Raw genomic sequence first — 25,748 nt, 5'->3', positions numbered from 1 at the left:
CTTTGTCATTATTTTGATTTTTTTTAACTCATAGTTTCAACTTTTTGTCATAATTTTGTCTTTTGGTCAATTTCGACTGTCATAATTTAATTTTTGTCATAATTTCAACTTTTTTTCAATTTAAACTTTTTCATAGTTTCAACTTTCTGTCATTATTGACTTTTTGTCAGTTTCGACTTTTGCCAGTTTCAACTTTTTGTCATAATTTCAACTTTTTTCAATTTGACTTTTTTGTCAGTTTCAACTTTTTGTCAATTTCAACTTTTTGTCAGTTTCAACTTTGTCATAATTTTGATTTTTTTTAAGTCATAGTTTCAACTTATTGTGTTAGTTTCAACTTTTTGTCATAATTTTGTCTTTTGGTCAATTTCGACTGTCATAACTGAATTTTTGTCAATTTCAACTTTTTGTCAGTTTCAACTTCGTCATTAGTGACTTTTTGCCATAATTTCAATTTTTTGTCAATTTCGACTGTCATAGTTTCAACTTTTTTTAACGTCAGTTGCAACTTTGTCATTATTTCAACTTTGTCCATTTCGATTTTTTTGTCAGTTTAAACTTTTTGTCATAATTTCATAATTTTGACTTTTTATGTTATAATTATGATTTACAAAAGCATTTTTGTGGCAGAAATGGGCTTCCATACAACACAGATTGTTTTAAAGCAGCTATACAGTAATAAGGAAAATATGTGGTTTTAAAGGGTTAGTTCACACAAAAATGAAGTTTCTGTCATTAATTACTCACTCTCATGTCGTTCCACACCCGTAAGATCTTCAGATCACAGATTAAGATATTTTTGATGAAATCCGAGATGTTTATGACTCAATATCTATAATCAACTCTTTCAAGGTCCAGAAAGGAACTAAAGACAGTCATGTGACTGCAGTGGTTCAACCTTAATGTTATGAAGAGACGAGAATACTTTCTGTGCGCAAAAACAAAACAAAAATAACCACTTTATTCAACAAATTCGTCTGTCCTCTGTCATTCTGTTACACTATTTTCGCTGCAGAGCTTCAGTGTTTATGTCTGAACGCGGGCTCATGCATGTGTCGTGCTGATCACGTGACCAGACCCTGCCAATACTGAGACGCCATTCGTCTTGTTTTGTTTTTGCACGTAGAAAGTATTCTCGTCTCTTCATAACATTAAGGTTGAACCACTGCAGTCACATGACTGTTTTAATGATGTCTTTAGTTCCTTTCTAGACCTTGAAAGTGTTGATTATATTGCTGTCTATGAACGAGTCATATACCTCTCAGATTTCATCAAAAATATCTTAATTTGTGTTCTGAAGATGAACGAAGGTCTTACGGGTGTGGAACGACATGAGGGTGAGTAATTAATGACAGAAACTTCATTTTTGTGTGAACTAACCCTTTAATGTTGCAAAGCTCAGGAATGTGGAAAGATACAGAACAACTGACTGAAACGAATCATGTCTCCTGTAATCGATCAATCAGTGTTTCAACTGCGGAAACATGTTTAACAAAACAGCTGGAGAACAATATGATCCGGTAACGTCGCATTTAAAGCTGTTCAATGACCATAAACTCGATAATCAGCGAGAAAAATGACTCTAGAGAGGAGCGTTGTGATTAATATATGCACTATATACATATTCATTATATTTTTACTTCACCTGTTCTTCAAGATTTAATGCATGTTTGAATAAATCCATCAAGTTTTTATGACAGACACCATTTAAATGTTTATATGTCACAAAACCAATTGGAGTAGAAACACAATTATTAAAGTTATTATTATTAAACCTGTCTTATGTGCAGTTTAGATGTTTGTATAGTTTACAGCTTTAGTTCAGAGAGATCGACATGTACTGTACCTGATAAACATCCGAACGAATCGATGTTGAATCAAAGTCAGAATCGAATCGAGACATTTGTGTCAATGAATGAGTAATCTGACATGAACACTCACCCTGAACAAAAACAGCATCAGGGAGATAAAATCATATCAGATCACCAGAGCGTTTCGGTGGCTGACACACGACCTCAGGTGTCTTCATTAGAAAACTCAACTTCCTGTTTCAGCACGTCTTTGGGCCGAAGATGTGCTTCCTGTCAGCGCCTCATTTAGCTCTTTCTAAGCACTTTCAACATCCACTTCCTCAAACGCATCAGCTGCACAACGCAAGAGTTTCCCTCGGATTCATGTCCGTTCATCCGCAGCACAGATCAGTTATTAATGCAGTCGCTCGCTGTAAAATCATAATCTCAATTACTGTTTTACCGGCATTATTGAACTTTAAAAAAGACTTGCTGAACTTTAAATATAACTGAACTGTTATGGAAGTAAATTAGTGATGAATGTGTTTGAAACAACAAAAGCATTGCGCTAATTAGAAAGAATGCGCTATATTAACAGAGTTTGCATTTTTGGCAGCTGAAATTCAACATTTGCTGGTATATTAAAGCTACGAGTTTCACACACAATTTCATTATTTAAAATTCTCTCATTTATATTCACCTTCCACAGATCGTTTCCAAAATATTCAGTGAAAAAAAAAAAAAATAAACAGATAAATAAATAAATTATATATATGGGTCATTCTACAGAACTGCTTCAAAGTCAGAGTTAGAAAAAATGTCTTTTCCACAAATTTTGTATGTATGCAAATTATATAATATCCAAGCTACACATTTCTAGTAATTGTGCAGTTAATTCTCATATTGTATTTTTAGAAATTTTTGGATTTAACTCACATACTAAAACATATTAAAATATTTTTTATCTAAAATTATGTTTATCTCCCCAAATTTGTCACTACTGTCACTACCAAAACAAAACACGATAATAAATCACGACCGAAACATTTAATAGGAAGAGTTACGAGTCACGACCGAGACAATGATGTCACTACTGAAATAATGTCAGGAAAAAATGATGTCACTACCGACACAATGATGTCACTACCAAAAACAATGTCACTACCGAAACAGTCACGACTGAAACAATGATGTCACTACTGAAATAATGAATAATGATACCAAAACAGTCACGACCGAAACAATGATGTCACTACTGAAATAATGAATTCATGACACAATGATGACTAACGAAACAGTCACGACCACAATGATGTACTACAAAATGTCAGGAAAATGAGTCACTACCGAAACACTACTGAAATAATGATGTCACGACACAATGATGTCACTACCGAAACAATGAGTCACTACTGAAATAAATGTCATACCGAAACAAATGATACCGAAACAGTCACGACTGAAACAATGATGTCACTACTGAAACAATGATGTCACTACCGAAACAGTCACGACCGAAACAATGATGTCACTACCGAAACAATGATGTCACTACCGAAACAGTCAGGACTGAGACAATGATGTCACTACTGAAATAATGATGTCAGGAAACAATGATGTCACTACCGAAACAATCATGTCACTGCTGAAATAATGATGTCACGACACAATGATGTCACTACCAAAAACAATGTCACTACCGAAACAGTCACGACCGAAACAATGATGTCACTACCGAAACAGTCAGGACTGAGACAATGATGTCACTACTGAAATAATGATGTCACGAAACAATGATGTCACTACCGAAACAGTCACGACCGAAACATGTGGAGAAGCTTCGGTAGTCACAATTTTAGATATAAATTTATCGAATAACCCCCCAAAAACAATGATGTAGTTTCGGTAGTGACATTTTAGACACTTTTGAGCCGCTCAAAGATGATAATCAGCACATGGTTATCTAGCGCAGTTCTGAACAGTTGAACACACATAAACACTAAATTTTATGGAAAAACATCCAACAAAGTGTGTTTAATTGCAGAAAAAGGTGTTTGTTAGTGACGTTCCTTAAAGCTCCACACAGATTTTCAGACTTCTGAACTCATTTAACTCAGATTGATGATCTGCTGTGAAAGAGAGGCTGTGAGAGGAGGAACACAGGAATATCTCCTGAAGTGTGTTAAAATCAGTCTCAGATCAATGGAGTAAAACACACAATGTTTCAGTAGTGACATGAACATGAGGGATACTTTTTTTTTTTTACAAAGTTTCATGATTTAAAATAAAAATATATATATATATATATATATATATATATATATATATATATATATATATATATATATATATATATTAACTTCTATATTAACTTCTATATTAACTTCACTTAAAAAAATCAAAAATATATATGTTTAAAAACAACAAATGGAAAAAAATTGCTAAAATTATTAAAATATCATTTTCACAAGTTGAGGTTTAGGGGTCAGGGTTCAGGACAGACTCCTCCCAACTGAAAGTACCCAATAAATGATGATTTTATATATTTTAAACTTACTGATATTTTAAACATTATTGTGGGATTTAACTGAAGGATCTTAGTAAACATCTAAAATTTGAATATTTTAATGCTTTTAAATGTGTTTTCTGGTTGTGGGACAGCAGGTTACACCCGTTCTGCAGAATGACCCAAATGTATATATATATATATACACACACATTTTTCCTTCTTCAGACGTCACTGTATAACACCAGCTCTAGCTATTGATTATTATTACTGTGTTTAATTCCTCTGATCTGAGACCAGCTGGAGGTCAGAGGTCAGGGCAGCCCAACGGTCAAGAAGTACTACCATGGTTTAGTGTATACTGATTGACATAATGCTGATATACGATCATTTAATCACAACAAATGAGATTGTGAAATATATTGTGTACATTTACACAGAATGTTCTTCATTATATGAATAAATGGACATTTGGTGAAGCAGAACCAGTTCAGAACCGCTTCCGTGCGACTGACGGACCTCATAAACACACACACACACACACACACACACACACACACACTCTCTCTCTCTCTCACACACACACACCTGGTTCGGCGGATCTCTTGAGGAATCCTCATGTAAACATCACGCGCGTCGTTATTAATCGCGTATAACAATATTAATGTCGCTGATCCAGTGATCTGCGCTGCTGTGACGCGCGCGTCGGCTCGGTTCGGTCGGGTTCGGACTCACCTCAGCAGCAGCAGTGCGGCTCGGCTCGGCTCGGTTCGGCTCTCATCTCACCCTGAAGCTTCCGCTCATAGCGACTCACTCAGCTGTCATTCGGTCCGGCCGGTACCGGTTCGTGTTCGGGCTCTTGTCTCACTGCGTGGAACGACCGTCGCCGCTGCGCTCCGCCATCACGCATAGAAACACACTGAGCAGCCGCAGCTGCAGACGCGACGCGCGGACTGACGCCCAGCGGCGCGGAGCCGCATTACAACAACCTCACTAACCGAGACAGGGAAAGATCGGTCCAAACAATAAACATTATATATGAACTCTTCGCTGTTTATATTTACTCACTATTTATTATCACAAAGCTTATTATTAAGCGTCGAGTGACGCAGAGCGATATCACGTGATGCCTGTTACTTTTCTCAGCGCTGCTCGAGATCCGTCAATCACAGGCGCTTATGATTACTTGAGAAACGCTTTTATATCCTGCCAGTGTTTTTGGAGTTATTATGATATAATATAATATAATATAATATCAGGTACAGATTTTTGGAGTTATTAAGACAAATAAAATAAAATAAAAATAATAAAATTAAATAAAAATAAATAAATAAAAGATAAAAGTAAAATATAAAATAAAAAATAAAACAAAATAAATAAATAAAAATTAAATAATATAATAAATGTGTGTGTATATATATATATATATATATATATATATATATATATATATATAAATATTTGTAAAAATAAAAAAAATTAAATATAATATAATAAATGTTTAATCATTACAATTTTACACACACAAAATGCCTAAACTTGACACTAATTTTATCCTTCAAACATCGCTGTTAAAATATTGTTTTTGTGGGACAAATTTCATATCCATAAATCCTGAGTGACAGCGACTAAATCCTTATTTTGTTCTGAGGGGAAAAGTCTGATTCCTTACTTAAATTACTGAGAAAAAAGCAAAAAAAACACATATTTTAAACATAATTCAACGGTTTTGGAAGTAAATTACAGATACATGTTTCTGAAACAAACAAAAAACATGTTAAATTACACTAATTGAAAAGTGCTTGCATTTTTTGGGGTTCTGAAATGTAACATTTAGTTGTATATTTCAGCTGTGAATACTAAAATTGGAAACAACATCATTATTTAAAATATAATAATTAATAAACATCCCAGGTTTAAAACTAAAATGACCAAGCCTGTTATGATTAGAGCAACTATTTCAGGGTAGATGAGGAAAAACATGCATCATCATCATCATCATTTCTGTGTGTCGTCTCATCATGCTGATAATTTGGTGAAAGAAAACACACATTTTTCCCAAGAAACAAATGATGTGACGCACAAATTCACTTAAATCCTTTATTTTTCTGTAAAATACGGTGAGGATACAGTCTTAAAAATGTTCCGTTAGAAGCACCTATGCTTTAAGGACATTATTTACAACATACTTGCTTTCCCTGGTTATCAAAATAACAACAAATGAAGAGCAACACTTGTAAAAGTACATCTCAAAATAGAATGCGAATATTTGTTTCTTTTCATACTCGACCCAGACAGAAGCTGGTGAAGACGGAGAAGAGCTGAAGCACAAACAGATGCAGGATGCTGTTCTTTTCATACACATATATATATATATTTATATTTATATTTATATATCAGACCTGAGCTGCTCAACAGCTGATTGGACAGTGCAGACGTCACTCACACACACACACACACACACACACACACACACACACGTGCCTCTGTAACATTATATATATATATATTCAGATTTCAAACATGTCTCATCTGTGTGGAAAATAAAAACATGGAGGAACATGGAGAATGCTTCGGTCCTCCACTTTAAACTGCGTTTAATCGATCTCACGTTATTTCTGCGGCTGAAGCTCGACTAACACAGCGTCCTGCGCTGAGTCCAACACCACACACACACCGCACCCGCTGAAGCGCCGCAAACACACACACTCGAGGCCAGATGCATTGTGGTCTCGCGCAAAAGACAAAGGCAGCGTTACAGAAGAGAAGGCAAGAGATGGTCATCCAAACGCTTGAATCTCACAGACGCTCGGATCACAAATGAGAAATGAAGTGAACTCACTGATGTTCCCGTTTATCTGAATCAGTAGAAATAAAGCTGATTCCACTGTTTCTTGTTGCGAAATTATTTATAATTTCCTTCTTTTGGTTTTGGGGTGAGATGTGAACCGGTTCTGTGAGATTCTCCTGAAAACATCATCCTTCCTCGACATATACGTTTGTTTTTCCACACACAAACACATTTATGGGCGTATAGATCTATAGCAACTTTATTTAAAAATAAATCTCATAGTGCGCAGTATTTAATTACATAAAAATACGTGTTCCTCTGAATATGGCCTTGTGTCAGGAGAATAATCGTGCAAATACAGGCAGGACAGAGTGCAGACGAGCGGTAAACCTGATCACACACACACACACACACACACACACACACACACACACACACACACACACACAGGGTTGAACGACTTCAGATTCTTTAAAGTCGACTAGTCGATGATGATGTGATTAATGAACAAATATGGGGCCGTTCACACACGTTTTTCCATTCCAATGCGCTACTTTTCCATTGTTTTCTATGTAAACGCACTCGACGGACGTGTGTATGACCGTAGCATCTCAAAATAAGTTTAAATCAGTTCACGTTTAAAGAAAACGTGCCTGCGTTTTGTGTTTTTGAAAGCAAAAATGTGTTGCCCACAAGCCTATTGCTCCTTTCGTCTTTGTGTTTATATATATTCCTCACAGATTTCTGCTCGTTCGAACTCAGATACAGATAAAGAAGCACTTCATTTATATGAATGCATTAGTGAGAGAGCGATTGCGTGTGAATTAACTGATTAACCCGTGTGCGGTCTTCGTTTAGGGGCTGCACTCAGGCTCTTTGGGGTCAACAAAATGTAATTTTGTAACAATATAATATTGTTTTTTAAACAAATGTAATTTTACTCTGTTTATTAATGTTTTTACTCCACATTTGTGCAGTTTTTGGAGGATTTGTGATATTGTTTACATTTATATAAATAAATTAAAAATATTTTTTTAAATAGGTTTTTATACAAAAACAGCTTTTTATGTAAAATTCACTTTATAAAAGACCCATTTTTGAAATTGTGATTTCATAATATTTAGATATGAATCCAGTGTAAAGATGTCTTTCAGTGAGTCAAACAGCAAATAGTGGAGCTCTGCAGCATCTGCTGGATAAAGTGATCATTTTTTACTTTTAAAACTGCATTTTCCAAAAGATGGGCAAAAATCTCACACTAAACCATGTCAAATTATCCATGTTATGAATGAAAGTTAGAAATGTGGGTCTTTTATAAAGTGAATTTGACATAAAAAGCTGTTTTTGTATAAAAAAAAAAAAAAAAAAAAATTAATTTATTTATATAAATTTAAAAGATATCACACATCCTCCAAAAACTGCACAAATGTGGAGTAAAAACATTAATAAACAGTAAAATTACATTTTAAAAACGTTTTTACAAAATAACATTTTGTTGCCTGGGGTCTCTGGCAACACTTTTTTACACTAACATAAAAAAAAAAGATATTCCAATTTTTTTACTATTTGTAGATCTTGAACGTGTTGACCACCGTACAAAGTCTCATGCCATTTGGACAAAGATAATTTTTTTTTAATTTTAGCAAACATCATTTGCGGGTCAAAAAGACCCTGAAGATCATTAACTGTTGGATACGGATTCGTAAATGTGGACTTCAAAGATTTCTTATCCTGCAGCGCCCTCTATAGGTCATGATCAGCGACTAGTCGACGTCATGCTTAAAGCGTCATTGCAGAGCGTTAAAGTCAATGCAGCCCCTAACACACACACACACACACTCACACACACACTCACACACACACAAGCGGACGTTACACACGTATGCAGATATATTTGGTCTTTTCCGCTCTCAGTTGTTCAGCACATGTGATGTGAGTGCACTGAATGATTTCATCTACAGAGAGGATCATCAAGCCCAGAACTGCTGACCACACTGAATGCTGGGACAAACAACATCTGATTTCATGCGTTTAAGGAGACGTGTGGCTGTGTTCAGAACAGAATACTGCACAGTCACTAGTATTAGTTTGCAAACAGTATGGCATTATTAAACAGTTATAGTCACCTGACTCTGTGTGCAACTCCACAAAACTTTTGAACATATACAAGCGATAGGGGGTTATTTTAAAAGATAAAAAAGAAGATTTAGGAAGAATTTACTGCCATTTTGTGAATATTTAGACATGTGATCAATAAAAAAGTAGTCAGATTGTGAGTATTTTAAAGCGTAATGTCATTAGACTACAAGTATTTAGTTTTACAGACTACAGATACTACCCAGCACAATTGCATCATGGGATACAACAGAGCACAGTATATGCTGCAGGATGATAGTATGCCATTCTGAACACAGCCACTCAGTGTTTCCAGACAGACACTCCCCTCGTCTGTCATTGGTCAGTCAGATAGCCCCGCCCCCTGACTCACATGATTGGCAGAGTCAGAGTCACAGTGTTTCCCTCTTCAGGAACATCTGAACACAACAATGACACACTTTAGCTTTAAGTGCATGTGTGAATTAACCTGGTGTGGTCCAGTGCATGCTGGGACTGGCGTTTGGGCGGAGGCACGGCTGTGATGTCTGTAACAGGAGCGTGCGGGTTTGATCGTCTGAGAAGTGCAGAGAGTTAAAGGGCAGAAGCTCACAGTTCAAGCGCAAGTTACGAAACCTGCCGGCGCTCGACCCAAAGTGCCACATGCGCGCTGACGTCCGCGGTCGCCCGTGGGACATTCACAAACCCGCCGGTCACTTGAGGTGGTCCGAGCGGAAGGAGTCCTCCACCGCCGGGTCGGCCAGCATCAGGTCTCCGTCCGTCAGCATGCCCAGACCCTCCAGCGCCAGCGGGTCCATCCGGAGCGAGTCGTCGGAGGAGAACGGGTCCATCTCAAACCCCGGCACACCGGACAGGGCGTGCGTGATCTCCTTGGACAGTCCTGATGGAGAATCTCCTGAGACACATGCAAACATGAGACACAGTCAGCTGAAGATCACTCGATTAATCGTCAAAAGATCGCGATCTCATTCCTAAATGATTTGTCTGTCTATTAAACCTTTGACAAAATCTCATCGGAACATTCTGAGAGCGCCAGAGAGAGCCGTTGTCACGTACAGGTATGAAACTACTTCACAAACAGTCTTTTTTAGACCACACCGTATCGTTACTTCTGTCTTATAATGATTCATATTATCACAGAAGTACTGGGATTAAAAGTTTATAGTTTGGATATAAACACTGATGTCTATGATCAAAATAGAATAACTTTTGGAAAGTAACTTGACATGTCAGATAAGCATTTTATCAATTATATCGTTACACCAGTAGGTGGCGACAAGTGACTGTTAAAAACATGTATTTGTCATTGAATCATTCACTCAAGACATTCGTTCAAAAACACTGATTCATCCAGTAATGATTCAAGTGATGTCTTTATGAGTGAGTCACTGAATCATTCATTCAAGAGATTTGTTCAAAACCACTGATTCATCCAGTAATGATTCAAGTGATGTCTTTATGAGTGAGTCATTGAATCATTCACTCGAGAGATTTGTTCAAAAACGCTGATTCATCCAGTAAGGTTCAAAAAATTCATCCAGTAATGATTCAAATGTCAAGTGATTTGTTCACTGTCTTTCAAGTGATGAGTGAGTCACTGAATCATTCATTCAAGAGATTTGTTCAAAAACACTGATTCATCCAGTAATGATTCAAGTGATGTCTTTATGAGTGAGTCATTGAATTCAAGAGATTCACATCAGATGAGTGATTTGTTCAAAATTCATTCAAGAGATTTGTTCAAAAACACTGATTCATCCAGTAATGATTCAAGTGATGTCTTTATGAGTGAGTCACTGAATCATTCATTCAAGAGATTTGTTCAAAACCACTGATTCATCCAGTAATGAAACAAGTGAAGTCTTTATGAGTGAGTCATTGAATCATTCACTCGAGAGATTTGTTCAAAAACGCTGATTCATCCAGTAAGGAAACAAGTGAAGTCTTTATGAGTGAGTCAGAATCATTCATTCAAGAATTTGTCAAAACCACTGATTTCCAGTATGAAACAAGTGAGTCTTTATGAGTGAGTCATTGAATCATTCACTCGAGAGATTTGTTCAAAAACGCTGATTCATCCAGTAATGATTCAAGTGATGTCTTTATGAGTGAGTCATTAAATCATTCATTCAAGAGATTTGTTCAAAACCACTGATTCATCCAGTAATGAAACAAGTGAAGTCTTTATGAGTGAGTCATTGAATCATTCACTCGAGAGATTTGTTCAAAAACACTGATTCATCCAGTAATGATTCAAGTGAAGTCTTTATGAGTGAGTCATTAAATCATTCATTCAAGAGATTTGTTCAAAAACGCTGATTCATCCAGTAAGGAAACAAGTGAAGTCTTTACGAGTGAGTCATTGAATCATTCACTCAAGAGATTTGTTCAAAACCACTGATTCATCCAGTAATGAAACAAGTGAAGTCTTTATGAGTGAGTCATTGAATCATTCACTCAAGACATTCGTTCAAAAACACTGATTCATCCAGTAATGATTCAAGTGATGTCTTTATGAGTGAGTCACTGAATCATTCATTCAAGAGATTTGTTCAAAACCACTGATTCATCCAGTAATGATTCAAGTGATGTCTTTATGAGTGAGTCATTGAATCATTCACTCGAGAGATTTGTTCAAAAACGCTGATTCATCCAGTAATGAAACAAGTGAATGACTTTATGAGTGAGTCATTGAATCATTCATTCAAGAGATTTGTTCAAAACCACTGATTCACAGTAATGAAACAAGTGAAGTCTTTATGAGTGAGTCAGAATCATTCACTCGAGAATTTGTTCAAAAACGCTGACATCCAGTAATGATTCAAGTGAGTCTTTATGAGTGAGTCATTGAATCATTCACTCGAGAGATTTGTTCAAAAACGCTGATTCATCCAGTAAGGAAACAAGTGAAGTCTTTATGAGTGAGTCACTGAATCATTCATTCAAGAGATTTGTTCAAAACCACTGATTCATCCAGTAATGAAACAAGTGAAGTCTTTATGAGTGAGTCATTGAATCATTCACTCGAGAGATTTGTTCAAAAACGCTGATTCATCCAGTAATGATTCAAGTGATGTCTTTATGAGTGAGTCATTGAATGATTCACTCGAGAGATTTGTTCAAAAACGCTGATTCATCCAGTAAGGAAACAAGTGAAGTCTTTATGAGTGAGTCATTGAATCATTCATTCAAGAGATTTGTTCAAAAACGCTGATTCATCCAGTAAGGAAACAAGTGAAGTCTTTATGAGTGAGTCATTGAATCATTCATTCAAGAGATTTGTTCAAAAACGCTGATTCATCCAGTAAGGAAACAAGTGAAGTCTTTATGAGTGAGTCATTGAATCATTCATTCAAGAGATTTGTTCAAAAAAACTGATTCATCCAGTAAGGAAACAAGTGAAGTCTTTATGAGTGAGTCATAAAATATAAACAATAAAATGACAATAAATGCTAATCATTAAAAGTTGTAATTGTAGAGTTGTAATTAATATAAATTTGACATTAATCTTTGTAGTAGGGCTAAACAGTTAATTGAAATAAACTAAAATAATGAATCAAAGAAGCTTTAAGGGTTTTAAGGGTTTAAGGGTTGTGTTGGTGAAGCGTGATGACGGGCGGTGCGTGTGGATGCCCGTCTGCGCAGGAACAGGACCTTAAAATTTCAACATGAAGAAATTAAAACAGCGATAAATGTTAGTGTTGTAACTTTACAATTGTCATGTAAAATCGATTTATTATTATTATATAAATTTTTTTTTCTCAAATACTCATTTTTACAATAGCAATTTTTCTTTTCTTTTCATTTAAATTTTTTTTATATTTTTATTTAGTAATTTATTTATTTAGTAATATATATATATATATATATATATATATATATATATATATATATATATATATATATTACAACCATTTTATGGCTATAAAATATATAATCACAAAATTTTGGCCAAATTGTGCAGCCCAACAAACAAGGCACAGCCTTGAAAAAAAAAAAGTTTTTTTTTTGTTTGTTTTTTTTAAATCGTACACTAAATCAAAATTCCAATTTTTATTGTGGCAAAAAAACAAAACGGCCCACAATTAGATCCCCCCCCCCCCCCCAAATTGTGCGGCAATATTTTGTAGGCTATTTTCACAGTCTATCAACCTGAATTTTTGTGCTTATTTATTTGCTTATCATTAACCAACCTACAGTTTTGTGTCATGCTTATCAGAGCTCCTGACAAATAATTAAAAATGATCTTTATCATCATTATCAGCTGATCAAAAACGAGAAGAAACACAGATAATCCAATCTCTCACCCGTCAGGATGATGTTGGGCACCGTGTGCCGCCCGTCTGAGTACGTCTGACACTGGTTGTGAGAGCCCATCTGTTGCTCTGAGGACTCCAGCAGCTCCAGCGCCCCCTGCTGACCGTGAGCCTTCACCGAACCAGAGCCCAGATCATGAGAGTCCAGACCAAACTACAGATGACACGAACGGGACGGGGTTAAAGTGATGAAACGCCTCCAGCCGTGAGTCAGTGTGTGTGTGTGTGTGTGTGTGTGTGTGTGTGTGTGTGTGTGTGTGTGTGTGTGTGTGTGTGTGTCTCACCTGCTGGCTCAGACTCAGGTTCTGGTTCTGGCGGCTGGATAACTGCAGGTCCAGGTACGGCTCGTCCAGAAGAGAGTTCAGGAACATTGTGTCCTGAGTGACAGCAGAGACACTCATCCATTAATGATGGAAAGTATTATCAGTGTTAATGTTCACTTCCTGTAACCAGAACTGAATTATGGCACCGGTGCAAACTAAACACTTCGGCATGAAACTTTCTCATACAACTGAGTGAAATGATGTCATCATTTATAATAAACACTGCAATACTCTGTAAAAATGTTTTGATTTCGTCATGATCTTTATGGACAGGCACCATGCCGATTCCATAGTAGCATCCTGTAAATCTGACATCATCACCGCACTTCTGTCACTCACGTTGTACAGGTCCAGTTCGCTGATCTGCTGGAGAGCAGGGATTGGCCGGCTCTGACCCGTCTGCTGCTCCGTCTGCGAGTCCGGCTGCGATGCGTCTACAGACCCGTAACTCCCAGGGTTTTGGTTCTGATTGGGCCGCTGCATCTGGAAGTTCTGCGTCTTGTGCAGGTTTTGCATGTTGTGTTGGTGAAGCTGCGCATGTCTGTGATGACGGGCGGTGCGTGTGGACGCCCGTCTGCGCAGGAGCGGGACCTTTCTGAACCTGCTGCTGCCCAAAAGAATACTGAGATAACCTCTGATCCATCTGCAGCTTACTGGTGTCGAGAGCCACACCCTGACAGACAGAGACACGTCAGGACTGATGTTTACACTAGACATGTGATGGTATGTTTTTACTCCACATTTGTGCAGTTTTTGGAGGATTTATCATATTATATTATCAAATTTTTTTTTTTAAATAGGTTTTTATATAAAAGCAGCTTTTTATGTTAAATTCACTTTATAAAGACCCACATTTCTAACTTTCATTCATAACATGGATAATTTGACATGGTTTAGTGTGAGATTTTTGCCCATCTTTTGGAAAATGCAGTTTTAAAAGTAAAAAATGATCACTTTATCCAGCAGATGCTGCAGAGCTCCACTATTTGCTGTTTGACTGACTGAAAGACATCTTTACACAAGTATTTTCAGCTGGATTCATATCTAAATATTATCAAATCACAATTATGACAATATAAATGACTTTTTGTCAAAGTTTAGCATTTGTTTTGTACTGAAAAAAATCAGTTTTTCAATATTGTTACATTATGATGAGACTCCACTTAGAAAATGGACAAAATTCATCCTCAAAATCAACATTTTTGAAAAAAAAAATTTTTCCCAGTACAAAAAAAATACTAAACTTTGACAAAATTTTCCAAAAGTTGGGCAAAAATCTCACACTAAACCATGTCAAATTATCCATGTGATCCCCATGAATGAAAGTCAGAAATGTGGGTCTTTATAAAGTGAATTTGACATAAAAAGCTGTTTTTGTATAAAAACCTATTTAAAAAAATATTTTTTAATTTATTTATATAAATTTAAAAAATATGACAAATCCTCCAAAAACTGCACAAATGTGCAGTAAAACATTAATAAACAGAGTAAAATTACATTTGTTTAAAAAAACAAACAAGAATTTTGTTACAAAATTACATTTTGTTGCCTGGGGTCTCTGGAGACCCTGAGTGTGCTTCCCAAACGAAGACCGCACAAGGGAAAAGCTCTATTTGCGGGATTTAAGCTCTTTGCATCTGGCAACCTCAAGCATATCCCAAAGAAAAACACGTATTCAGGATAAATAAAGAGCGGGCCAATATTCGTGACGATTTTTTGTAATCAATCGAGAGAAGCAGATGTCGTTATCGCGATTAAAATACGATTAATCGTGCAGCTCTAATTAATATCACAGTAATTGCTAAAGATTTTATCAAGGTTTATGATATTATCAAATGTTCTTCTTAATATGAAGTTTAATAACCCTAACATAAGAAAAAGAACTTTACACATTTTGTATACTGTTTTATTTTGTGTGTGTGTGTGTGTGTGTGTGTGTGTGTGTGTGTGTGTGTGAGTGTGTGTTTACCTGTGTGATGGAGCTGAGGGAGCAGGATGTGGGCGAGAACTGTTTGGGGTGATGTCGGCGTGTGTCCGAAGGCAGGATCAGGGGGGACAGCTGTGCTCGTCTGCGGGGGGACGTGCTCAGCTGCGGCTGCACCTGTCCAGGTGTGTGTGGAGCGAAGGAGCCCGAGCCGCCGTAACTGGGATTGCTGGCTGCCGACTGGAGGGAGGAGTTACTGAGGGAGGACTGCAACGACTGGCTGCTGAGCGATGACCTCAGAGAGGGGGAGGAGCTTAACGAAGACTGGAGGGAGGGGTTGCTCAGGGACGAGTGCAGGGAGGCGGAGCTCAGCGAGTTGGTGAACGAGTGACTGCTGAGAGACGATTGGATGTTGGGGTTGCTCAGCGACGACTGGAGGGAGGGGTTACTCAGCGTGCCCTGCAGAGACGGCAGCAGACCTGCAGAAACACGACCGTTGAAATTAACGACATTTAAATCAGGATTAGAGATGCTTTTTCTGAATTCGCTGTGTGTATAGTTACATTTGGCAGTGATACAGTAACACACACCGGCCGAGTGGAAGGCGCTGGAGCTGTTGATGCCCAGCTGGGTGAGGGTGCAGGTCAGGTTCCCCGTGCTGCTGCCGCCGCTGAGAGACGGGTACCCGGGCTCCTCGGGGTCCAGCGGCGTGGGCAGCGGAGACGGGAAGTGCAGGCTGGACAGATCCGGCAGAGAGCCGCCCGTATTTAACACTGATGCGCCGTGAGAAGCGCCGCCCGGCTGGTCCGGAGAGGGAAAGACACTACAAACACACAAACACAGCAGCGGATCAGATTCAGATCTTTGAATCAGGGCATATATCATCCTTAACATACAAACCCAGATTGCTTTCATTCTAATCAGACTCTGTACATGTCAAGCGTTCATCTGCAATTCTGAACAACCGTCTGATAATAAATATCACTTGTGGATCGACTGCGATGGATTTCATTGGTTCTGTAGTTCATCTGCTGTAGATTGTAATGTGACATCAGATGTTGTAAAAGTAAGAGTGTGAGTTGCAGACGAAGACTGACACACACCAGCAGCACTGCGGTGAAAGAGCAGAAAAACCCCTCCGGACAGGAAATACAACCTGCCAATAACCACTTTAACCAAGTGTGTGTGAGTTATAACTGAGTGCTGAGAGGAGATGCAGAGAAATTACGGTTGACAACAGCTAAAAATAACACAAAGCTTCAGTGTGGACCTTCACTGTTATTGACAGAAAAATAGACTGGAAATCTTGATGAATATCATCATATTGATCGGCACTGACACATGCGTAATTATACAGATTATGCTAATTAAATTTCTGTCATTAATTACTCACACCCGTAAGACCTTCATTTATCTTCAGAACACAAAATAAGATATTTTTGATGAAATCCAAGAGACTCAATATCTATAATCAGCACTTTCAAGGTCCAGAAAGGAACTAAAGACATCGTTAAAACAGTCATGTGACTGCAGTGGATCAACCTTAATGTTATGAAGAGACGAGAATACTTTCTGTGCGCAAAAACAAAACAAAAATAACCACTTTATTCAACAATCTCTTCTGTGTCATTATCCTATGTTGTTTACGTCCAGCTCTTCCAGGTTCTCCATCAGAACACCGACTCATTATTGGCCGGTTCCTGCATCTGCATCACATGCATGTGTCGTGCTGATCATGTGACCAAGGCATCGGCCAATACTGAGCCACCGTTCAGATGTAGAACCTGGAAGAGCTGCAACAAAAAAAGCGTAGCAGAATGACAGGGAAGAGACAATTTTGTTAAATAAAGTGGTTATTTTTGTTTTGTTTTTGTGCACAGAAAGTATTCTCGTCTCTTCATAACATTAAGGTTGATCCACTGCAGTCACATGACTGTTTTAACAATGTCTTTAGTTCCTTTCTGGACCTTGAAAGTGTTGATTATAGATATTGATTCTCTTGGATTTCATCAAAAATATCTTAATTTGTGTTCTGAAGATGAACGAAGGTCTTACGGGTGTGGAACGACATGAGGGAGAGTAATTAATGATAGAAACTTCATTTTTGGGTGAACTAACCCTTTAAATCTACACAGCTGTGAATTTGAACAATATTTTAAATGTAAAGGCACATCATTTATTAAGTTACACAAACTGAAGTATATATATATATAAATTTATAAGTGATTACTTTTGGTTTTTGACCCACAATTTTCTGTTTCAGTCACTAATTTTCATTGGAGTTCGTCAGCAGTGCTGAGGTTAGTCAGGGTGATAGATGACACACACACACACACACACACACACACACACACACACACAGGAAGAGATAGGTGAATGATTGACTGATCGTGTGTGGAGGCGTGTGATTGGCCAGTTGAACTCACGTGATTCCAGGCACCTCACAGGACTTTGGTCGTGAAGAGAGCAGCGGCAGCTGAAGGGAAGACGAGACACGAGTCAAACACACACACACACACACACACACACGTTTATTTATCTACACAGCTCTGCATCCTGAACAAACATTTCTGCTGATGTGCAAAAAAGGCCTAAAGTTGCCTAATTTGATGATGCTGAGTTCAAAAATATCAATAAAATCTTTCCATCACATAGTTTCACAAAAGAATGAAGATATATATGCATCAGGATTAATGCACTCATCAAAATAACTAAAGCAGTCAGATGTCAAAAGTTTTTATCAATCTGCACAGGAGTGGAAAATCTGTTCAAATACTCATTTAATCTTAAAAACAGACAAACACAAGATTATAAATAAATAAATAAGCTTTTATCACAAAATAGAGTGCATTAGTCCACTGAGGAATAACACAAGTCTTGTTTATTTTACAAATGCCGACTAAGTGCTTCGAAATGCACGTCATATTTTATAAGAAAGTGACATGCTGGAGCAAAACAGGCACTATTGCTGGAATCGTCTGTTTCATACTGAGCTACGCTTGCATTAAGGCCATATTCAGTACTTTTCACTGTCTTTGTGACGTCATTTGATCACACACACACACACACACACACACACACACACACACACACACACACACACACCTTTCTGGAGTCCCAGGGTTTGAGCAGGCGTCCGTCATCCGGGCCGTTCTCCTCGATGGGAGGAACCTGATACGAGAACACTGCAGGAGGAGGAACAGAAGCGATCAGTACCGACTCAAACACATGACGGTCACATGTGATGCGTTTCAAAGCCACTGACCGGCCCGTCTGCCCTGCGCCGCGAGAGAGAGTCCGGCGAACGGGTCTCCGGCCGGAGGATTCATCACACTGGTGTGAAGCGCCGAATCAGAGTTCGTTCTGCAGACACACAAAACCACACGGGTCAAATCCACATCAAAACACGCTCAAAAGTGTGGGATTGACTGATCCCGCTGATGGCTTGTGCCACAGTTCCTGCTTTTCAATCCTCAAATGAAATGATAATTAAGGCCTTTCAAGATATTTTACCATCTTAAATTTGATCAGTTTGAGTGTGTAAGAACTGGACTGATCTGCAGAAGAAAGCAGATGTTCAAGAACCAAAAGGCACACAAGTCATTCTCTTCAAGTGTTTCTGAGCTGTAGAGAGAGACGGTCACCTGTTGAGCGCGGCGGTGGGCAGCTGATGGAAGATCTGGCTCTTGTCCGATGGAAAGTTACTGTTCCAGTTCCTTCGTGATTGACAAAAAACGCCCGTTACTTCCAGAACCGAGAGTGAAATAAAGAGACGTGCAGGTGTGCGAAAGAACCAGAAGAGCGAAGGAAGGGTTTAGAGAAGGAAGAGCAGAGCAGGACGTGAGTGTCGGGTCATCACGAGAGGTTAAACACGGACACTACTGACCCGCCCAAATACACCTAGAGCTGAATTACCTTCAGTATATTAGTGTGTGTGTGTGTGTGTGTGTGTGTGTGTGTGTGTGTGTGTGTGTGTGTGTGTGTGTGTGTTAAAGAGTTCAGATGTTTCTGATCGATCAGAATAATGAACCTCCCATTAAGATCAGAATCATCTGACCAGAACAAAGAGAAAAGACCAAACTACAGAAGAGCATCTCCTGAGAGACACGGACAGGAGGAGAACAGAGGAGAAGATGCAGGAGAGCTGTCTCACACACACACACACACACACACACACACACACACTCTCTCACACACACACACACACACACACACACACACACACACACACACACACACACACACACACACACTCCATGTTATTTGGTTATATGTTTCGATCTCACAGCCTCCTCATGGAAAGCACCACCTCATGAACCAATTACCTTCTCCAGCTGGGGTCAGGGGGCGGAGACAGATACGCAGAGCTGCTGTGAGAGTTGTCCATCTGGGGTCAGAGGTCAAGGACACCAACAGCATCTACACATCTGCATATTCATGTACTCACATAATACACCTGTAACACATTTGTGAGGTTCAGCACAGAGATACTCAGGGTTTAGTAGTGAAAATCAAGGCAAGTATAGTTCTGAAAGATCGGTATGAAGATTTCATCAAATCTAATTATTGCGTTTTAATGCCTTTTTAATGCCATATATATATAATGCGGCAATTTGTTTGCTTCTCTTTTTGCTCACATAATATATTTTAATACAGCCAAATTCCCAATGAAATTGTTTAATCTATATATTTTTCTGTTTTTGTTGTCAGACAAAATTAAGTGATGATTGAAACGCGGCCCATTAAGCCTCGTCATTCACTTGTATGAGTAAAACAATTTCTTGTCCGAAAGAAAACCAAAAAATGCAATTCATCTTTCATTTTAAATTCTTAAATTCAATCAATAAATTTAATTGGAATAAGACACTAAGGGCTGTTATCAATCAAATTAAATCATTTACAAATTTACAAATAAAAAACAAATACACCTGCATTATATAATGTTATGGGATTGTAAGAAATGTTGGGGGGAAATGATACTCCATAAGGTACACCAGTAGGTGGCGTCAAGTCACCGTCTTAATAAGTGAGTCATTCATTCAAACGATTCATTCCAATGGCCGATTCATTAATGCCATTTCATGCATTCTGACTTATTTACACTGTTAAAGATTTAGATTCTCATGCTAAAGTGCGTTCGATTTTACGGAAGTCGTCGGCAGCGCTGCACAGGTCACAGGTGGGTCTCGGAAGCTAGATCAGGTTAACAAGTATAGTCGTCACAACGCTGATTAGTCGCTAAGTTGGCAACACTGATGCAGCCTTCCGTCTCCAGTTCTCAGCCCCCTCTGTCCGAAACGGCGTCACGGCAATTTTGCACCGGCCGGAGGCAATTACCAAACTGGTTCCGTGTGTGCATCACACCAAAGTACATGTTTTGCGACAGCAAAATCAAAGTTATTAGTTATAAAGTCTATATTCAATATAAACTGGTAGTATTTTTTTTCTTCAAAACTATCTAAAAAAATTTAATGGCTGTAGGAATAAAATTTAATGCTTTTTAATGCCATTTAAGGCCTTAATTTTCACAAAATCCATTTAATGACTTTTAAAGCTTTTTAATGCCCTGCGGGTACCCTGTGACTCTCATCGATTCCTCATTATATTAACCCCTATTTTTATTATTTGATTAATAATTTTGCTTATTCTTCCTTGTTTTGTTCCATTGATGATTTGTTTTCATCAGAAGGTGAAGGATACTTGTCTCCTGTAGGGTCTGCTGGGAGAGACGAAGCGCCGGTCTCTGTGCACTCTCTCCACTAGACCATGATGCCGTGTGGAGCGACTGGAATCCAGCGGAGAGTGGAACGAGCCCTGAGGGACACACACACACAGCAGGTTTAAAATGAGCCGTAATGAGCTGCTGATGAGACATGTGACTCCTGATGACACGCACCTGGAGCTCTGAGGCGTTCCTGCCGATCTGGTTGACGTTGGGCAGAGATCCGCCGTAATACGGGCCCTGGGTTCTGGCCAATCGGACCTTCTGTGCCTGGACCTGCAGAGAAGCACAAGACGAGAGGTTTAAATCCTGCACACAGCGTGATATCCCACAATGCAATGTGCTCGACTTGACCTTCCATTTCCAGTGTGACAAATGAACAGGAAGTCTTATTAACTCTGACCGATAATTAATTAAATCATAAAAATGTAAAATAAAATCAATAATTCAGCTTAAAATAAAAAGAATCAAAATAAAACACTAACTAAAAAAAAATTAAATCATAAAATGTCAAATTAAAATTAATCATTTCAAAATAAAAACACTTAACCAAAAGTAACTAAATCATAATGCAAAATAAAAATAGAAAAAAATCTAAATAAAAAAATCAAATCATGAATGTAAAGTTAAAATAAATAATTTAAAAATAAAAGCAGAAAATGTATTATATAAAAAAAACACCCAAAAACATTTAATAAAAAATGAAATCATAAAAATGTAAAATTAAAATAATTTTAAAATAAAAACACCAAACAGAAAATTCATGAAATAATGAAAATGTAAAATGAATAATTAAAAAAAATCAAAAATCAAAATAAGTTACTAAAAATTAAATCATAAAAATGTCAAATTAAACTTAATAAATAATTTTGAAATAAAATTCATCAAAATAAATGTCAAATTAAAACAAATATTTTTAAAATCAAAATAAAACACTTTATGAAATCAAATTAATGAAATCATAAAAATGCAAAATAAGTAAAAAATTTAAAAAAAAAAAAAAAAACATTAAAAAATAAACCATTCACTAAAAAAGATATTTTGTTTGTTGTCATGTGACCAATAATCAGAGAACTGTAAACGAGTGAATGTTATTAAATTATCGAATTAATAACTTGTTCTCTCAATATTTCAGGTCAAAGTGGAATCGCTGCAATACTGGATTAATAACGCTGTGCTTAAATAAGGGTTAACGTCTGTTTACGTCTGTTCAGAAATCAACCACAAACTGATGTTTGCATATAATAATAACCCGGACTTGAGCAAAAGAGCACGTTTCAGGGTCAGAGGTCAACCTAATCACGATTAACCAGGGTTTGCTTGTCCATTACGCTCTGCGGGAGACCCGTGCAGAGAAGTGTGTGTCGACATCCGACCGCACAAACACACACCAGACGAGAGATGATGAACCTGCCGGTCACTGGAGATCCGAGCGTGATCCGTGACCTTTCACCCTCACGCACGCTACATGACAAGAGCGTCATTGTGCCTCAGAGACGGACAGTGACGCTTTGTGCCGCACACCTGCTCAACATCACGCTGGAGCAGACGACGAGGATCACATGATCAGACCCCGCTACATCTGCATCTATAACAAACGAATCAAACGAACCTCAGGCAGCTGATGAATTAAAACAAATAATAAAAACACTATAAATTAAAATGAATAATCTTAAAATAAACCTGGGCTCCAACCCTTGACCTTCACCAGCCCTGATCATTGGATGACCTTTACACTTTGACCTCACCAGTGTAGATCAATCATCTCAATAACTGACATGCAATTTTAAATTATTTATTTTAATTTTGCATTTTATGATGTAATTATTTTAGTGTTTAAGAAATGTTTATTTTTATTTCTTACTAATTACTTAATAATTACACCTCATAAAATACAAGATTATTTAAATTGGAAATAAAGAAAATAAATTATTTAGAATTAAAAAAATAAATTGTAAAATTAAAACAAATTGTTTACAAATAAAAATCTAAATAAAACACTAATACTTAAATTATAAACATGTAAAATTAAAATAATTTAAATAAAATCAGAATAAAACACTTAGTAAAAATACATCATAAAATGCTAAATAAAAATATATAATTTAAAATTAAAAAACAAAATAAAAAGATTAATTTAAAATAATTTAAAAATAAAATAAACACTTCCTGAGACTTAAATTATAAATGTCGAATTAAAATAATTTAAAATTAAAATAAAACTTACTAAAAAAATACATTAAATGCAAAATTGAAATAAATACAAAATAATACTAAACAAATAATATGTCATTGATTACCTGCATGTCATTAATTCAAAGATCATCTGATGCTGGTCAAGGTCAGGTGACCGTCTAAACCAGCTCTGACATTACTGAGTTATCAATCTGACACAGACACACTCTCACTCTCACACTCATACACACACACACACTCTCGCTCTCATACTCATACACACACACACACACACACACACACACACACTCTCGCTCTCTCTCTCTCTCTCTGTCACACACACACAAACACTCTCTCGCTCTCATACTCATACACACACACACACACACACACACTCTCGCTCTCATACTCATATACACACACACACACACACACACTCTCGCTCTCATACTCATACACACACTCACTCACACACTCATATATACACACACACACTCTTTTTCTCTCTCTCTCTCTGTCTCTGTCACACACACAGTCAGATGAAGTGAATCAAACATCAGACTGTAAAGCAGCTGAATTCACATGTAATGTTTCAGACACTGAGATTGATAATCGTGTGTGTGTGTTAGAGAGAGCTCATGCTAATCTGCTGCTAACCGCTTCCGGTCTGTCAGTCTCATCAAACTCACGCGCGCATTTAACGCGCTTTTACAGTCGTTTTCTCTCAGAGCAGCTCCACTAACACTGACGCGTCATTAAAGTCTCTCTGTCGTGTTTCATTTACTCCGTTTTCGCGATAACAGCGTTATTATCATTAGCTTCCGTTAGCTAGCGTGCTACTACCTGCTCGCGCGCGCTCCCTCCAGCCGCCGAGCGCGCTCACGAGGCGAGAGAAAAACATGGATTTGACGGTTTTCGGCGGGAGCTCGGACCGCGGGCCGGTGTGTGTGAGTGTCCGTTACCCGGGTGGAGGTGAGGTCCATCATGACCTGCTGGAACGCCGCCGTCTCCTCCGCCTGCCTCTGCGTGTGCAGCGCGATCTTCTCGCTGAACTTTCGCGGGTTTGTCGTGCCGGGAGCGGGACAAGAACCGCCGTGATTCGGTCCCGGTGCCGGTCCGCATGATCCCGCGGAGGACATTATGATGATCGAACCTCGAACTCACATACAGACCCGAAGAACCGACAGACACACACTGACTGACGGAGACACAGACGAGCCTCTAGGGGCACGAGCGAGACTTACACGCGCACGCGCGCGCGCACTCAACATTCCAGCTCTCACACACAACTAGCGCTGAAAATAGCGTTTTAATTTTTACTTTTTTATTATTTAATTAGAATAAGTTTTAGTATGTTTTTATTGTTTTTATTAAAAAAATATGATTTACGTTTTAGTAAGCATTTTATTTCGATTTTTTTTATTCTTAAAGGATGTATTTTAATTTTAAAACGTTTATGATTTAAGTTTAGTGTTTTAGTTTGATTGTTTTTCTTTTTAAATGATTTTATTTCGTTTTGTTTTTATTTTTGTTAATTTTTATTTCTTACTAAAAAAAAAATATTTATATGAAATTATTTCCAGACCTGGAAAAGTAATGGAAGTTAATAAAACATTATATATATATATATATATATATATATATATATATATATATATATATATATATAAAATAGTTACCAACGATTTAAACTTTTACAGCGCGATTGCATAAGGAAATATACATTTTTTTATATGATAAACTATGTATCATTTTTTTTATTTACTTCTCATCTATGCTGTTTTTGTGGATATTTATTTTTTTTTTTTTTACCTATTTACTGTACAAATACTTAACCATGTCATAAATTGGTTTATGAAAAAATTGATTTTTAATGGAAAAAAACACTTTAATGATGAACTTAATTAAATCTAAATTGAATTTGGACAGGGATTCCCAAAGTGTGGTGCGCGAGCTGCCACCAGGGGGTGCGCGAGAGGAAAAATGTAATGGCGGTCTGTTTTTTAAGTGGGATTTTTCCATACAATACAAAAACATGAATAGTAAACATTTCCTTTGTAGTCGCTTTTATTTTAAATAAAAAGCT

General features: G+C 37.4%; 2 protein-coding genes across 2 annotated transcripts in view; both read right to left on the bottom strand.

The window, feature by feature from the left end:
• Window positions 1-5,278, bottom strand: part of LOC125242872 (DENN domain-containing protein 4B-like) — a 45,205-nt gene extending 39,927 nt beyond the window's left edge. Inside the window, exon 1 of the mRNA XM_048151923.1 lies at window positions 5,032-5,278. The gene's annotated coding sequence lies outside the window, so the exon portion shown is untranslated. The remainder of the gene's footprint in view (window positions 1-5,031) is intronic.
• A 3,961-nt stretch (window positions 5,279-9,239) lies between these two features.
• Window positions 9,240-24,964, bottom strand: LOC125243181 (CREB-regulated transcription coactivator 2). The gene is given in 15 exon segments (XM_048152605.1): window positions 9,240-10,097; window positions 13,510-13,672; window positions 13,803-13,895; window positions 14,181-14,324; window positions 14,326-14,514; window positions 15,811-16,244; window positions 16,356-16,588; window positions 18,192-18,241; window positions 18,871-18,950; window positions 19,031-19,128; window positions 19,410-19,481; window positions 20,091-20,152; window positions 21,466-21,579; window positions 21,662-21,763; window positions 24,625-24,964. Coding segments are annotated over 15 exon segments (2,214 nt in total). The 5' UTR covers window positions 24,802-24,964; the 3' UTR covers window positions 9,240-9,894.
• Between the last annotated feature and the right edge of the window lie 784 nt (window positions 24,965-25,748).

This window comes from Megalobrama amblycephala, linkage group LG13, assembly GCF_018812025.1.
Source record: "Megalobrama amblycephala isolate DHTTF-2021 linkage group LG13, ASM1881202v1, whole genome shotgun sequence".
In the NCBI taxonomy this organism is placed as follows: Eukaryota; Metazoa; Chordata; class Actinopteri; order Cypriniformes; family Xenocyprididae; genus Megalobrama; species Megalobrama amblycephala.
The sequence above is the reverse complement of the archived record's forward strand: the minus strand, read 5'-3'. Positions and strand labels throughout refer to the sequence as shown.